Source organism: Aythya fuligula, chromosome 6 (assembly GCF_009819795.1).
Source record: "Aythya fuligula isolate bAytFul2 chromosome 6, bAytFul2.pri, whole genome shotgun sequence".
NCBI classification, from domain to species: domain Eukaryota; kingdom Metazoa; phylum Chordata; class Aves; order Anseriformes; family Anatidae; genus Aythya; species Aythya fuligula.
Genome location: NC_045564.1, coordinates 7,379,675 through 7,395,499, shown reverse-complemented (window position 1 = coordinate 7,395,499; position 15,825 = coordinate 7,379,675). Strand labels below are relative to the sequence as shown.

The window sequence follows — 15,825 nt, the reverse complement described above, 5'->3', positions numbered from 1 at the left end:
CTGTAAACTCAAATGTTAAAAGAAAAACACAGTCATTCCTTACTTGTTTGTCAGTGTTGGTATTCGGTATTCCCTCTACAGCTTTTAAAGGTTTTTGTGGGTGGTGAGGACTATCAGACAACCTAGTCATTGCCACTGGTAGTCAAGATTCACTCTAAATGTCTCTGTAAGAAGTGTGACACTCCTGGCTGTATAGCACCACTTAATGTCATTGCAAAGTGCCATTAGTAGCTAACCTTCAACATTTCTTAGCTGAGGCTGGAATCTCTGATGCTAAGTGGTGTGTGAGGTTTTAGCTCCATTGCTCCTGTTAACCTCAATGAAAGACACAAGGATTATCCTCTGCTTTGGAAGTAAAGGAGCCAGGTTCAAAAGAGGAATGCTGAATATGAACAAGAGTGTAGAGGGTGAAGAAAAAAACGTTACTGCTCCGAAGGAGACCCCAGTGCTACATCTAACAACCATAAGATCATTTTTATGTTGAGATTTGACAAATGAAGTCTTTGAGGTAGGGCAACAAGCCATTTTTTAAAAGCCAACTGATATAACCATGATAAACATGATTTAGAAAAAAAAAGGAAAGAAAATCCACATTGAAATAGAGGAATGGTCACTAATATCTTTCCATATTTATCAAATTTTAAAATTTCCTTCAAAGAAACCACCCCAATTTGTGATGGCCTGCACCGTTCCAGTTAGGGTATATCATGGGAACTTCCATCTGCTCCGAATCCGTCTCCCTCAGATGCAAAGCTCCCAGCAAGATGTGCCAGTGGGGGTTTGGGATCACAGTATTTGGGAAGAGGGAACTTTAAAAAAAAAAAAAAAAAAAGTTTTCTTTGGAAAACAGGCATTTCATGTTTAAATTTGAGTCCCTTTTGCAGTTTTGAAACTACTCATGGTCAGTAGTCTAGGCATTCAGAAAGTAGATTCGTGGCTGAAGAGGCAGGAAATTGAAATGCCTGCGTCCTGTGAAGAAGGAATATAGATGCTGTAGCATTAAGGAAAATTAGGATGCGAGTTTGGGTCCTGCTTTGGCTGTGATTGTCGGTCGCCCTGACTCGCTCTGTCGCTATTACCTGCATAGATGGACGGCTGGGATTAATAGAAGAACATGGTCCCTGTATTGACTTTTCAAATAGGATTTATGACTAAAAGTTTGATGAGAAGGGAGTCCTACGAAGTTTTAAAGGTTGATAGTGATTCGCTGATATAAAAAATGTGTGAGCTAGTGCAGAAGAGAGTAGACTGCAGAGCTGGCTAGCAGGGCAGTGTGGTCAGGGAGGGTGCTTTCCCAAACATCCTGACAAATGAACCCTCCTTACTTACTTACTCTGAGATCAGAAAATTCCTACCCCAGGAGAGCATATCAGTTTACTGTGTGCTTTAAGTATCCAGATGTATTAATGCAATACAGCATAGTGCAATTGACTGCTTGTGCTTTTTAAAGGCAGTTAAATCTTGAGAGTTATTTTACCCACTAATAACAATACCCTTACACACAATTACACTGGAGCAACAAGTAAGCCCAGTAAATCATCTAGCAGTTGTGTGGCTGTCTTCATCAGGTTTCTTTGGTGTATAAATAAATGGTTCCTGTTTACAAATACTGTATGTTACTTGCCATCCGGTTTTCAGAGTCTTAGGTGAGGTTACCATAAGAATCTTTGCATTTGAATGTTGTGCCCTCTCTCTCCAGTACACACAGCAGCAAAAAACCTAATTATCTGTACGTCTAAAGCTTTATAATCATGTTCTCTTGTTCTTTTGTGCAGAAATACTGAATGGAGGGGTGTATGTTGGCCAGAACAAATTTCTTTGCTTCGCAGACACCATTCATTGGCAGGATATTGTGCGTAACCCCTGGGCCTCCAACTTCACTTTGGTTCCAACGAATGGCAGCTCGGGATGTAAGTACCAGTTTAATTCTTTGTCTTGTCATCAGCACAGCATGACACGGTATAAATATGACCACAAGTTTTTCCCTGATACTCTGTTATGGAGAATTGTATTTGAATATTTCCCCACCTACTGCATTCTTCAAAGCTTGTGTGCTGCATATAGGGAACACTTAGTCTAATCTTAAAAACACTTTGTAGAGCATGTTTGTGAACATCATGCATTTTCTGAATTTTCTCTCATCTGCTTTCTCTCTTCTGCAGATTCTTTTTTTCTATTTATTGCTAAAGCCACTGTGCTACCGTGGAAGCACAGACGTTATTGTTTGTTTTGCATTTGTTCCTGCTGCTCAGTCTGGTCCTTGAGTCACAGTGTTCTGCCTATGGCATCATAATTAGCTGCTGGAGTAATTATGGTACAAGCTCACGGCTATTCTGACTTTAGATAAGAAATGAACCTCAAAGAAATAGCTAGCCTGTTGTGTTGTGTGTATTGGTAAAGAAACAGAATACAGCCAATATTTCTGGTTTTAGTGTGTTCTCTGTTTTAATGCTCTCTTTTTCAAACTCCTAGTATCTATATAATTTCATTAATCTGTTTGGTCTGTTTCCATTCCCTAGAGTTACTCACCTCCAGTAGTATTTTGCTGATTTTTGGAGCAATAGTGAATTCATGAGTGATACAGCGATATGAAGTGTTTAGGTTAAATATTCCCTGGTACAGCAAAGTGCATTCAGAATGATTACCATGCCATTAAACAGTACCCTCAGGATGTATTGAGGTTGAAGTTCAGGTATAGGCTGGGAAGAAGTTTATATCTGATGTCAGGCGTGATACCACAGCAGACATTGTTCTGGGCATTCTGGCTAAAGGAACATTCTGGGTTGCTTGCCATATCCTGAGGTGTCCCTCAAGGATGTATGAATCGCTGATTGTGCCTCTAGCTGCCACAACAACCAAGCAAGAATTTAAATCCTTCAGTACTATGTTAGGAATTCAGCAAAAACATAAAACGCTGGGTAGAGGCCATCGGATGAATCCCCATAATTTGTAAGAGCAACTGATTTTTAACCGATCGCTTGATGGTATAATTGTTTTCCGTAAGGACAGCTTGCTTTTGTATGTCTCACCTGCTACCCTCAAATAAGGAGCAGAGCTACTTGAGACACAGCTTCCTGCGGGAGCCTGCCAAACTCCACTTGTCCTGGGTCTGCCAGCTCCGGAGCTGAGGCTCAACTCCTCTGCCTTCTGGCTGGAAACCTGACATAGTTGTAACACAGCCAGATATCTTATTTGCATATTAAAAATCTCATCGCTGGTGATGATCAGTTCTAAGCAGAACTAATAAAGCCTTTGAAGGTTAAGGAATGCTGGTATGTAGCCTTTTATGAATCATTACTTCAACACGAAAAAGACTTGGTTGTTACTCTGTTTTGTTCTGTTATTGGGTTTTCTTTTAACCTTTGCCAGCTCAAGACAAATGCTTTTGCAATACCAAGGTAATAAGCTCTTTTAAAAAAGCAACCAACATCAATACTTTCTTTCTGAGCTAGCAAAAGTTTTGCTGGTAGCACCAGAGGAATCAGAACAAGGTCAGCGCTGAGTACTTTTGGAATCACAACCAGAAAGTAATAAAGGCAAATGCTAGCTCCCCCAGCAGGATGAAAGAATGTATGTATCTCAGTCCAGTTTTCTGGAGACAATTTTTTTTTTAAATCATTCCTTTTGAGCTGCTTTGAAACATAAGGAGCAACATTTTGTGCTTTGCCATTTGTGTTTGATAATCCTGATAAGCAGCATTATTCACTGAGGGCTATGTAGTAAGGCAACTTCTTTAAGACAGCTACCCAAATTTTATTTCCCTTATTTGGGATCAAGAAGAGCCCAGTTGGACTGTATTTAATTTAATAAGTAAAAATCTCCTTCTCCAAGAAACTGGATTCTATTTCAATACTATTCAAGAGTCATGTGAAATTTTATTTAATTAGCTTATCCAAACTATTTTTGTCTTCACAACTTACATAGGTGAAAATCTAAACCCTGCTACACAGAAGTCCAAAAATGGGTAAGATGGTTTAACAAAGTTGTTAAGGCTTTGGGAAACAAAGCATTTAGGCACAGGGATCACCATTTAGAAACACCTAAAATTAAATAGCTGTCCATGTGTGTGCATGTATTTCTCGTGTGTGTGCATTTATATACACATGTATATAATAAAGCCTTCAAATAAAATCACTCAAAGAGTGGTGGAACCTTATTACTACCTGTCAAGAAGTAGGAGAAAGGCAATACGTTACAATGGTAGTTTATGAAACAATAAAGGCAAGTTACTTTTGCTGGTACAGAAAGGATTTAGAGAAATGAGCATTGAATTATAACCCTAGAATGGAAATCTCTATAGAGTATCATTAAGTAAGGTACATGCTTTTCAAATTTGGCTCACATGTCACTTTTCAAAACCTGTGAAGCGGTGTGGGTGCTTGCTGAGCCCAGCCTCACTATTTTTCCACTGCAGCAAGTGATGCTCAGTGCATCACAAAGTGTTTGGTACTTTCCTACATAGACTGTGAGTCACGCTTTTTGGATCCAGCATATAGTTTTACTGTTTATTTTACACAAACATTAAATTGCCTGAAGTCTCAGGTGCCTCTATCAAATGCAAATCTTGACTAAGTCCGCTGGAATTTAGTAAGCACATGTTGTTTGGTGTTACTGAGAATCAGTAAGTGCAAAAGATGTCAGGGAAGGCCCTCTGGGGCATTCTCTGTCAGAGTATCTTGAAAAGAATGAGTGTTTTTTTTACTGCTTTTCTGAAAACCTTCACAGGAGAGGGAAGAGGTCTGTCAGAGGGGCTTCATCCATCTGTGAATGTAAACCAGCCAGATCTTGCGTGTCAAGTTCAACAAAATCAGTACTAGTAGTCATTTAGGAAAGTCTTTGTAAACATGTGCTGGCATAAGACCCGGGTAGATGGACCAACCTACGTGTCATGTTTAGCCCTGTCTGCTATGAATAGAGGAATAGCATTCGCCTCAGAAATTGTTAGGGCTATTTCACAGTGACCACCTCTGTAGTCCTCCCTGGCAGAGAATATTGTAGGGACAAAAGGATGCTAACTGGCATGAGCGTCAGAGTCAGATGCTTAATACTTTGGGCAGGTCCTAAAAACACGATTTAGTGTTGGAGCGTTGTTAGTTTTGCTTCCAGCCATAAGTAACAGACATGAAATCTCCCCTGAGGTCCTCCAGAATAAGAACTCGCCTTCAGAGAGGAGCCTGGCAACACCTGCTGGGTTTTCTACCTTGCCAGACTGGACTCCAGTCCTACCAGGAGCACTGGTGCACCAGCCTGCATGTGCCTGGCCTCAGCCGTGCTCCTTCTGCCTCATTCCTGCTGCGGCAGCCGGTGCTGCAAGCTGCCTGCCGGTGTTCTCTTCCCCAGCCAAACGAACAGCTGATAATGGTCCCACTTCAGGGATAATTTCACTTGCAGCCCTCCCTGCTGCTCCACAGCAATCAGCAGAGGAGGAAGACAAAAGGGTGGAGAGGAATGAAAACGCTTTGAAATAAAATCAGTCCCCTGTCTCTGTGCTTGTTTCATACCTTGGATCTGCCAGCTCTCTGGCACTCCCCTTCATTTAGATCAATGCTAGGCAGAAGAGGATATGGCCAGTGAACTCCAGGGATACAGATTCTTCCAATTCCCTCCTTTCATTGTCACATCAGTGTTAAGAAGCCAGCTGAAAAGGCCTTAGTGTCTTATCCACAATAGTAGAAGTGCTGTAGACATCTGAATCCTAAATGCTGCTTCGCCTTTTTCTTGTTCTTTAACCCAAAATGCATCCTACACGTTGCTCCATGTTCTGATCAAATGCATGCAGAAAGGCTCGTGTTAGAAGCCCTGGAATTTACACGGTCTTACTGCTAAGATGAGTAGAGCCGGTGGCTGCGGGCAGAAAGCTCAGTGTGTACTGCTGCAGTGTCATAAACAAATGTTGTACCAGGGACCACGTGTACTTCAGCTCTCTGAGGACAGGTTCCTCTGTGCCTGGCATTTTGACTCATGTGCTGAGATATTACGAGTATTTACTGTTTGCAGAGCCTTTCCAGACTGGTATCTTACAGATGAAGCTTTTACAGATAATTGTAATTGAAAATAGCCTTCGCTTCTATTTACTGAAATCAGTGTTTTCAACCTGAGGTTTCTAAGCTAAGCACGTGTGGCACTGGGAATCTCAAAAATGCTTAACAGTCCATGGAACAAAGTTTTCCTGTTAGGTGTATGTTACTCAGTTTGTTTCTTCAGTGCAGAAAATGTTTTCTCTCCTTCCAAAAGTAAGCCATGAATTCAGGCATTAGCCAGGCATGCTGAAGCCAGACTTCCAAGACCCACATCCAAGACTGTTACCACATCCAGATACTGGATTTGGTCCCGTAGTTAAAGAGGTAGGGATCTGCCCTTCGGAGCTGGAAACCCAAGGTGCAGCTCACCCGCAATGGTGCAAGAAATAAAGCAGGGAATAAGGAGTAAACTTCTTGCCTGAAATGACTCGAGAGTGGTAGAACTCCTCCTCTCTGATCAGCCTGAGACTAAGCACAGCACGTCTGAAAACTCGGCTGCTTTGATCCGTGTCCTCAGCATCCTCACTGACCTCCTTGGCTGGCTTGGAGCAGGACGCGCGCTAGAACCCCGTTGCGCCAGCTGAGCTCCTTTGCAGGTTTTGACAGGGACTGTAGTATTAAATCAGAATTTTCAGCACAGCTTTATGTGGAGCTCTTGTTTCACAGAAAAGCCCGGAGGGTTTGAATTACCAACTTGAGGTCACTGGGTGTAGCTAATAGCATAGATTGAAATAAACCAACAATGCATTTAAAAATACTGAAATCCATGGCTGCGTATTCATGATGGAGCTGGTAACTGTCTGGGCAATAAAGATTAAAAGATTATCTGCCATTTTCAAGTTTAAAACAATTGCTGCTTTATAACAAACTATTCAGAAAAACGCAAGACAAAAGTTAACTAATGTCCAGCTTCAACCAAATTCTGAAAATTGGGCCCAATTTCAAGTATTGACCTGAACTGGAGTTTCTGCTCAGGTTCTGAAGTGCCCTGAGATCTGCAGAACTTTTTTCAAGCAGAAACTTCAGTCACTTGTTATTCATAACATCGTCCTTCTCTGTCACTGCCTTCTAATTCCACCTGATACCATAAAACCACAGCTTCTGAGTTATGCAGGAGTAGTTCTACATTCTTAACATGATGCATGGGAAGAAAAATCTTAGTCTTCAGCTGTGTACCTGTGATTGAATAAATCCCATGTTGTATTCAAGGGAAACACTCCTTTAAAATTTCTCTCCTCTCTTTTACTTATTGATTCATAGATTTCTTAAGGGCAAAAGAAGCCTTGAAACATCACTAGCTCTGATTTCCTTTCTGCAGAGGACCTGGAATGCCATCTGTTTGCCTGGCGTTGAGCACAGTAGCGTTCTGAAGCCCGGCATAACTTCCAACTTGGCTTTGAGTTGCAGCCCCAGCCCCAGGAGGTGCCAAAGATCCCACAGCCCCTGGCTGCACGAGCGTGGGGCTTCAGCCCTGTGCATCCTCATGGCACTGCTCTGAGGCTTTGCAGAAGTCACAGTTGTCTCTCAATAAGCTTATTACTTCCCTACTGTTAAAACAAATAACACTAGGTGCCTTTACGTCTGATTTGAACACAGTTTTAAGTTCCAGATGTTATTGCTTGTTACACCTTCACTAGCTCAATGAGTCTCAAGTACCCGGTGTTTTCTCCCTGCCATAGCGGCATGTACAGCATAATCAGCTCACTTCTTGATCTTTTTTTCATAAGCTAAACAGATAGAGGGTCTCGTGGCTCACACTGTGAGGAATTTCTTTCCAACTCTAGTATAATTTCAGTTGCCCTTCGATGTAAAGTATTTTCCAATGTTCTTTCAGAAGGGGGAAAGCAAAGCATGCAAAGTGTTTTGTTAGTGATTTAACCAAATACCCTGTGGAAGTTAAAATTGTATCCTTTGTGTTTGAGCTTCACGTGAGGATCCTGACAGTCTGTTGTGATACCTGTGTGTTTTGGAGACTCCCTATTTTCCAGAAAATGTAGCCTGTACACTTCATTCTAAAATGTGCAGGCTTACAGTTGGCTGTAGGAAAGGCATTTGGTGTGGGGGACCCCAGCTTACCAGCAGCCAGCCTGGCTGCCTCTGCAGGACTGGATGCTCTTCACTGTCATTTGCTGGGCTTTCGGTCTTCCTGTCACCTGTATGTTTTATTGCCTGGGGTTTTCTAATAATTTCTGAACTTTTGTCTGGAATATTAAAAAGCATCAGTCCTGTGCTGGGTGATCCCTGGGGAACCACACCCCAATTGCATTGTAATTGCTCATTTACAGCTACTTGTGGAGAGTCCCCAATTAGCTGGCTCTTAAATGCATTTTCACGTGTTTTATTAATGTTGAAACATAGACAAAAATCTAATTAGATGTTTACCAGTTAGACAGTGCTTTGCATTTTAATTAAAGGAACAGAAAATGGACTAGCCAGTTGCACGGTGGCTTCTGAAGTCAGCTCTCCGTCCTCCTGCAGCAGCCACCCCAGGCTGCGACTGACCTTACCTGGGTGCACGTGAGTTTGGCAGCAGTACAGCTGTTCGATGTACCCGGCTCTGTACAGGGTGCATTCAGTTGATTTAAATCAGTGCTGGCTTCATAAATATTTTTTTTTTCTTCCTTCCTCTTTTACTCTTTTTTACTCTCTTTGTGAGTTGTTTTATTTAGGTTAACCTGTTATGTCATTGGCCTTGATACCGGAGGGTTTGCTGGGCCGTGTTCTCCTGTGAGTTTCCCACATGCTAGCAGAAAGAGTAATACAGCTTCAAAAGGATACCTAAAAATATTGCAGAAATGGGGGAAATTGCATAAAAACTTAGTTTGGTAAAATTGTCTCTCTATGCCAGCCTACTTTGAGGCCAAAAGTCCTGTACTGTTTTTAAATCCATGTAGGAGAAAATCAGCCATGTAGTTACTGTGCATGCCTTTCAGCATGCATTGTGTATTCTTATAAGGTGTTTCAGCAAAATGCAGGAGTTAATACTTGCATGGGATTTTGTGTAAGTGCTAAAGCCCTGTTCTCCATCAGGTAATAAAAATCACTGTTTGGAGTGGCCGGCAAGGGAAGTGGGTGGATTTGTGTCCAGCCGTGGCCTTGTTGGTTACAGGGCACACTAACTCACTTTTGGTACAAGTAGTCTCAATGTTAGAGGATTATTTTTACCTCAGTGGTGTATCTGGAAATTTATACTTGGTTCAAACCATGGGGTAATTAATTCTGAATTAATTATGTGCTAGTTACGAAGAACAGGGGTACCTCAGATCCTTGCAATCTCTCCCAAAAATACCACCCTTCCACAAGTTCTCAGGTATGTTGTGGCTGAATTGTGTGACAAGGTAGATGTGTGCACACCAGCTTTCCCAAGTGGACCATCCAGAACGCTCTCGGGCAGGACCAGTCCTCATTCAATGCCATCTGGAAGCCACCCTGGTAACCCTGGGAGCCAGGTGGCAGTGTGGGAGCAAGGATGGGGGCCATTTCCTCGGGTGTCACAGCAAAAATGCTGTTGGTTAGTAAAGACTCGGGAGAGCTGAATGCAGTATGGATACAAGAACGTGGAAAACTTTCCTTTAGGCCAGGAGGTGCCTCATGTTCTGTTGTGAATCCACGTAAATCAACCCCCTAGCCCTTGGTACCGAGGCACACGTCAGCTAACTGCCTTTTGTCCAGTCAGCCCTGCAATGCTTTGTGTTCTTCTTCGAAGCACAACGATTTTGCTGTGAAGAAGGCCAGAATAACCACAGTATGTTTCTGTGTCCTGGCTAAAGGAAGGAAGGGAAGTGACTAATTCATGCTTAAAGCCAGCTTTCAGAACAGCTAGCGTATCATTTCTGGTGTACATCTAAATTGGAAACTACCTACAGAGTAAATGGCATTCCAGAAAGTATGCACTGAAGACTTTTGTTACTGCGGAGCTGGTTAAATTATAACCTTTCACTGAGGTTATTACTTGAAGTTCAATTAACATTTTAAATGTATGTTTGGAGACCAGCGAATGGGGCCTCTGCAGAGAGGTGGTCTCGGCACAGAATACATTCCTTGCCGCAGGTGTCACCAGGGCAAAGCCAGGAGGAGAAGCTGTTCTTTCAGGTAAAAAGCCACAAATAACTAAACCGTTTTGTGAAAGCTCCTTCTGTGTGGAGCACGCTTCAAAGGCTTGCAACATGGCATTTAAGCAGCAGTTACAGTTTCATGGATATCTCAGCTGGAAAGAAAATTTAAATCAGAGCTGAATGTAGGCAGCCAGCAAGTCCTGCAACCACTTTTTGTTCGCTGTACGTGGAGGTTGCTTTTCCTACCATTAAGGAATCTCTAGTCAGAACAGAATTTGTTTATTTACCTGGAAATGAAAGACAAATATAGTAACAGAAGGAATTTATTTTAAAGAATAGCATTTGCCAGGTTATACAACTGAAGACGGAGGAATACGTGAGAATGTAGGACTGGTTTTGCTTCGGTATAGCAAGCTGAACTGCCTGAAGGTGATGGTAATGTTTTCATCAGCTCAGAACAGTGTGTTTTGAATAAAGGGAATCAGTTTAGTTTCCTAATAAATACCTCAGCCTGTGTTTTCAGAAGGGATTTGTCAATTGGCGAACGTCCTTGAAACAGATTTGAAAGGCATGCCGACATGGCATTTAATGGAAATACGATGCCTCTAACAGTTGAGTTGGCTGAATAAGAAGTAACGAACACAAGCATACCTGGCTAATGCGAATAAATAATGCCATGAGGGACAGCAGTCCTCAGGCTGTCAGAGCCTAATCCTGGGATCTAGCAAGGGAACTGCTACAAAGCCAGGGATCTTAAGGAGTAATGGGCGCAGAAAGGACAGCACTGAGAAAGACACAATTAACAGTTTCCGAAGAAGCTCTGACACAAGCATCTCTTTGCAATGAACAATCTTCCCTCCTTACCGCAGCTGTGGGGAGAAAGTCACCCATCAAGCGGGACAGCTTATCATGCCTCTGTATAAAAAATATTACGAAGTGGTACTTGCTCTGTAGCTACAGGATTTAAGTAGCGCTCCACGTAGTAGCGTGTGGCAACTCTTGGTAAATACTTATCTTTTAAGGGCAACCTGTGTGTGTTTAACATATTACTGTATGCCACCTGTTTGTAAGCAGATTGGCGTTTAAACACTGTATTACACAAGGGGGAGACTTTCAGTTTAAATGAAAGCATCCCTTTCCATTATAAGCAGCTTGCTTTATCACAAACACCGGTGTTTCTTGAAAGTAGGAAATAAACCCCAAATACTCGGAATAGTTAAAATAGTCTAATTGAATGGTAATTGGCAGATTTATAGTGAGTGGGTGGGTGGGTGGAATTGGTCTTTCACAGCAAGCTGCAGCTGCTCTAGCTAGCTGCCTTTGAAGAGCTGCTTAGGGAAAGAGGAAGAAAAGAAAGTCTATAAAATCAGTTGCTTAATTGCATCTACCAGTTCTTGAAGCTGCTGTGCGCCTCCCACCCTTTTGAAGTTGTCTGTTGTTCACTGAGCAAGATGCGTGTCCCAGCCACCAGCTCAGCCGGCTCGCTTCATGCTCGACGGCACCGGGGGGCTGCCATGGGGGCTGGCCGGCTGGCCTCGTGATGGCCATCTCCTGGCAGGCTGCTGCTCACATGACACACATAAACGCCCCAAGCTTTTGCTGCTGTCACATTTGCATTTTTGTAGGATTTTGTCCCATGCGTCTGTTTTAGTAGAAGTTCTCAGCGCTGTCACTAACCTTCCTGTCCAGCCTTCGTGGACAGCCTGGTTCAAGAGCTTGGACCAGCCAGCTGCACAAACCCATGGCTGTTTCGGGAGGTTCCTTCTGATCCACTCAGCCTCCTGCAGGAAAGTGGGCAGTGCTGTGCGTTCACATCCTGAGTGACTTGGAGGGAAGTTTGTGTCTAAGCAATGGGCACGGTGTACAAAGTAGGAAAACAAAAAAAAGGAGTGTATTTTGTGCTCCTGCAGCCCGTCACACACACTGTGCCTGTGTGTAGGATCTCCATGCTTGCATCTCTGTGGGCCTGTATTCAACGAGTCCTTCACAGCTCTAAGTCTTCTTTCCGGTCCCCTTGTAGGAACTTGTAATTTACTTTCAAAACCTCATAAAAGGTATCATTAGTGAAGTGTTACAGTATAGTCAAAAAGAGTAGAATAGTTACAGAATAAGATAATTCAGGGTTTTCAAGTTGTTTCCTACAAATGGCTATGTATAAACTCTGGCTTCCTACCCAATTCATCGTGTTACATCTCTGTGACAGTTGTAGGATGTCCACAGGGTCACCTCTGTGCAGAGCTCTGGTACCTGAAGATTATCCAGGAAATTGCAGGCTGAAATCTGTTTGCATGATTATTTTCATTGTACATTTGTGGATTGCAAACACTGAATGTAAATAGTAGAGTATATACCCAAGCATTGTTTTCCTACAAAGAAAGGGCTTCTGTTGTCCAGTTATTGTTTTGCAATAATCACTTTTGTTTAGACAGCCAGAGATACAGTTTGAATAAACAATGATGTTTGAATAAGCGTACTATGATATTTATCCAGAATTTGTCTAAAACTGGACTCCAAATTTCGTGGGACTGGGGACTTCCTTTGTAGTATTTCCATCTGGCTGAGTCAAAAGTTAGTTAAAATGTCAGTGCACCTAACTGCCCCCAGACAGACTCTCCAAGTATTACACGGCATCAAGAAAAAGTAAAATGAATTTTAAAAGCCAATTCAATTCTAACTTCTCATTTCCTTTCTCCGAGGTTATTACTTTGTTTAAAAAATGAAAGCTGTATGCCCCTCTGTTCAAACTTTATTACTGCTTTGGCAGCATTACAGGAACATTATTACAGGGCATTATTTTGATTTATGCGGTATTGACTTAGTTGATCTGTTTGAGGGGTGGAGGAGTTGGTATTAAACAAGCACTTGAACACCCCCAGCTTTGGCATTTACTTTTTAATGTGTCTTGAGTTTGCTGAGCACCTCCTTTGAAAAATCCCCTCTAACAGCACCGAGATTTCTCTCCCAGTGTTACGCACTGCATCCAAAAAGAAACCTGTATTTGTGTCCTTCAGCTTTCAGCCAAGATTAGCCATCAGGCAGCAAGTCTGCTGCTGCACCTGAGAAAAGAGATCTGGCTTAAGATTTATTACAGACGCTAAGGTAGGCACAAGCGGACATCATAAACTTGCACCTCAGCTTTCCGTGTTAAAATGGTGTAAGAGCGTGATGATGGGCACAGGTGATTGCTGTCAGTAGGAGTCTGCTGCTGCCTGGCTTGTTTGTGGTTTTTAAATCGTGCCTTGCCGTGCCACAGACTGAAGCAGCCCTTGCTGTGGGCCAGAATAAGAAGCAGCGGGGCTGCGAGCCACCGGCTGTATCTTGGAGCAAGGAGGGGTGAGGGTGTCCCAAGTCAGGCATTGCGTTGGATGCCTTGTAGATGGGCAACCTGTGCACTAAGGACTGAGCGGCCGTGTGCTGTACCAGCTCCCTGCTTTCAGGCCAGTGAGGGTAGTGGCTGCAGCTGCAGGAACATCACCCTCCTTCTGCGCAGAGGAGAGGCAAAACGAGCAATCCCCCTGGGTTTTGAAGGGATCCACGACTGCTGCTGCGTGTGCTGAGGGATGGCCTGATGAGGGGTGGTGCTGCACGGCCATCCCAGTGTAGGCCCCTGTTAGCCAGGGACGGGGCTGCCCGGCCGTTTAGTAGCAGAAGTCCTGCTGCAAGTGTGCAAGGCTCTTTGTCTATGGCTCACGGAGGGGAATATATTTTCTTAACAGTAATGATTACAAGGGAAGATTCCTGAGGGCTTGTTGTTCTTGATGAGCCTGCCAAGCAGCAGGTATAACTTGACCTATCCTTTTTGCCTTCTGGCTGTGTCTCCCAATTTGCTCGGGATCCCTATGTGTGTGCTCAGAAATGCATTTGATGCTGATTGGAGCTAATTCAGCACCACAGTGGGGGGAATTCACTTACATTGCTCTGTGCTAACAGCTATAAGCAGTGATAATTAATAGCTCCTAATTGCTTAATCAGTGTAAAGTTTTACACTATGTCATATGTGAACGTTTTTATGTTGTGTGGATGAGTAAACCTCCAATTAATGCATCAAGTTGCACAGCCTTACCAGCGCTGTCAGTTCCAGGCGGAGAAAAATAACTAGTGTCTTCATTACCCCCCTCAGGTCCCTTCCTGTAGTCGTTACTGTGGCCCGAAGACATTTTTCTGTAGCAGCTGAAGTCACATTACAGAGAGCTTGCTATCAGCTCGGAGCTGTCAGTGATAAATACAAATTCACTGGCCTGAGCCCGTTCAGTGCTGCTGACACGCTCTTCTTGGCTTTCCATTTATTCCTTTACCTCTGGTGGCCAATCTCTCTTAAAATCAAAAGTGCCTGCCACCAGCGTATCCAGCGATACTCTGTAATTTCAGAGTTCTCTGCAGATTCCCAGTCCCTGTGCGCATGCGAGCGTTGTCTCCATCAGACGTTACTCTTGAAAATGCATCCCCCTTCAGAGGTTTTGTTTTCTTCTGGGCTGGTTCGTGTTTATCTCTGCTTCCTCCCCCCTGCCTTCCCTCGTGCTGTCCCCATATCTCTCGCCGTGCTCTTTCAGTGCCTATCTCTTGGACTGTTTTCATTTCGCAGACCTATTTCCCATGCCGCTTTCTTTTCAGCTGTCTGTACCCGAGTCCCTCTCCGTTTGTGTGCATCTCTCTTCCTATCTGTGGAGGAAGCCAAGGGAAAGATAAAGGTGTTGAATGGGGCTGAATGGCAGACTTGGAAGTCCCCGGTGGAAATGATCATTAGCAGTTTGCTTTCAGCTCATGGGTCCAAACAAGTTTTCACCGTAAAGGGACGCCTCCAGCATTTGTGCAGGGTACCTGCACTGGGCATGAAGACTTTGGGGTAGCAGTGATACAGCTGTGAGATGGAAAGGTCAGTCGATGTGCTGCCATTTACCACAACAAAATAACAATTTTAGTGCAAGAACAGCTTGTTAGAGAAAAGCCTGGATTTTATGGGATTTTCTAATCCCGTGTTGGAAAACTATTAGTGGTAATACCCCGAGGTGAGCTCATGTGAAATCAATGAAAGCAACATAATTTGATGGCAGTAGAGGATCGGGCCCTTAGATTTCTATATCCCATAACTCTTCCACAGAGAGGAGGAGAAAATGAGCGCTAGATATTCCTATCAGATGCTTTCTTCTTTTACTGAAAGCTATACTTTCTCTTACAAGGCATCTCTCTTCTGCCATAAAGGAAGGAAATCCTGAAACGTGTGAGTCTGTGTTAGGTAATTAACTTTCAAATCAATAGAAGAGATCTGATGGCTAGCGTAGGGCTGGTAGGAAATGTAAAATGATTTTTACTTAACAAAGAAGTGTGAATGAATGAGCGTGTGACAATAGGAATTGCCAGACAAGGACACGGAAGGCATTACAGCCTGATAAAGGCAGAACAATCCATCACAACAATAGTATCTTTAATTCTTGTTAATGCTGTGCCGTGGTGTTTGAATTATATTTTGATTGTGTTATCTTTTCACACATAACTGAGGAGTTTTAGCTGCTTAGAAATACAACATGCGAGCCTATTTAAACCCTCTGTCCCACCTAAGCAATGGAGAAAGGAGACTGGGTCTTACTGCAGTGTACCTGGAACTTTGCGCATCTTAGAGGGAGTTACATCCAGATGCATCTGTGGGATGTCTCTAGCGTTTTTGCAAGACCAATTTTTTAGGTTAAGGATGAGACTACAAGTAGCTTACAGAAGCTCATAAATGATTTATAGATGTTTTGATAGTTAATTAT

The 15,825-nt window shown here is 43.1% G+C and overlaps 1 protein-coding gene across 1 annotated transcript in view; it reads left to right on the top strand.

Moving 5' to 3' along the window:
• ERBB4 (erb-b2 receptor tyrosine kinase 4) overlaps positions 1–15,825 on the top strand; it is a 568,512-nt gene that overhangs the window by 371,165 nt on the left and 181,522 nt on the right. Inside the window, exon 4 of the mRNA XM_032189886.1 lies at positions 1,776–1,910. Within this exon, the coding sequence (XP_032045777.1) occupies positions 1,776–1,910 (135 nt within the window). The remainder of the gene's footprint in view (positions 1–1,775; positions 1,911–15,825) is intronic.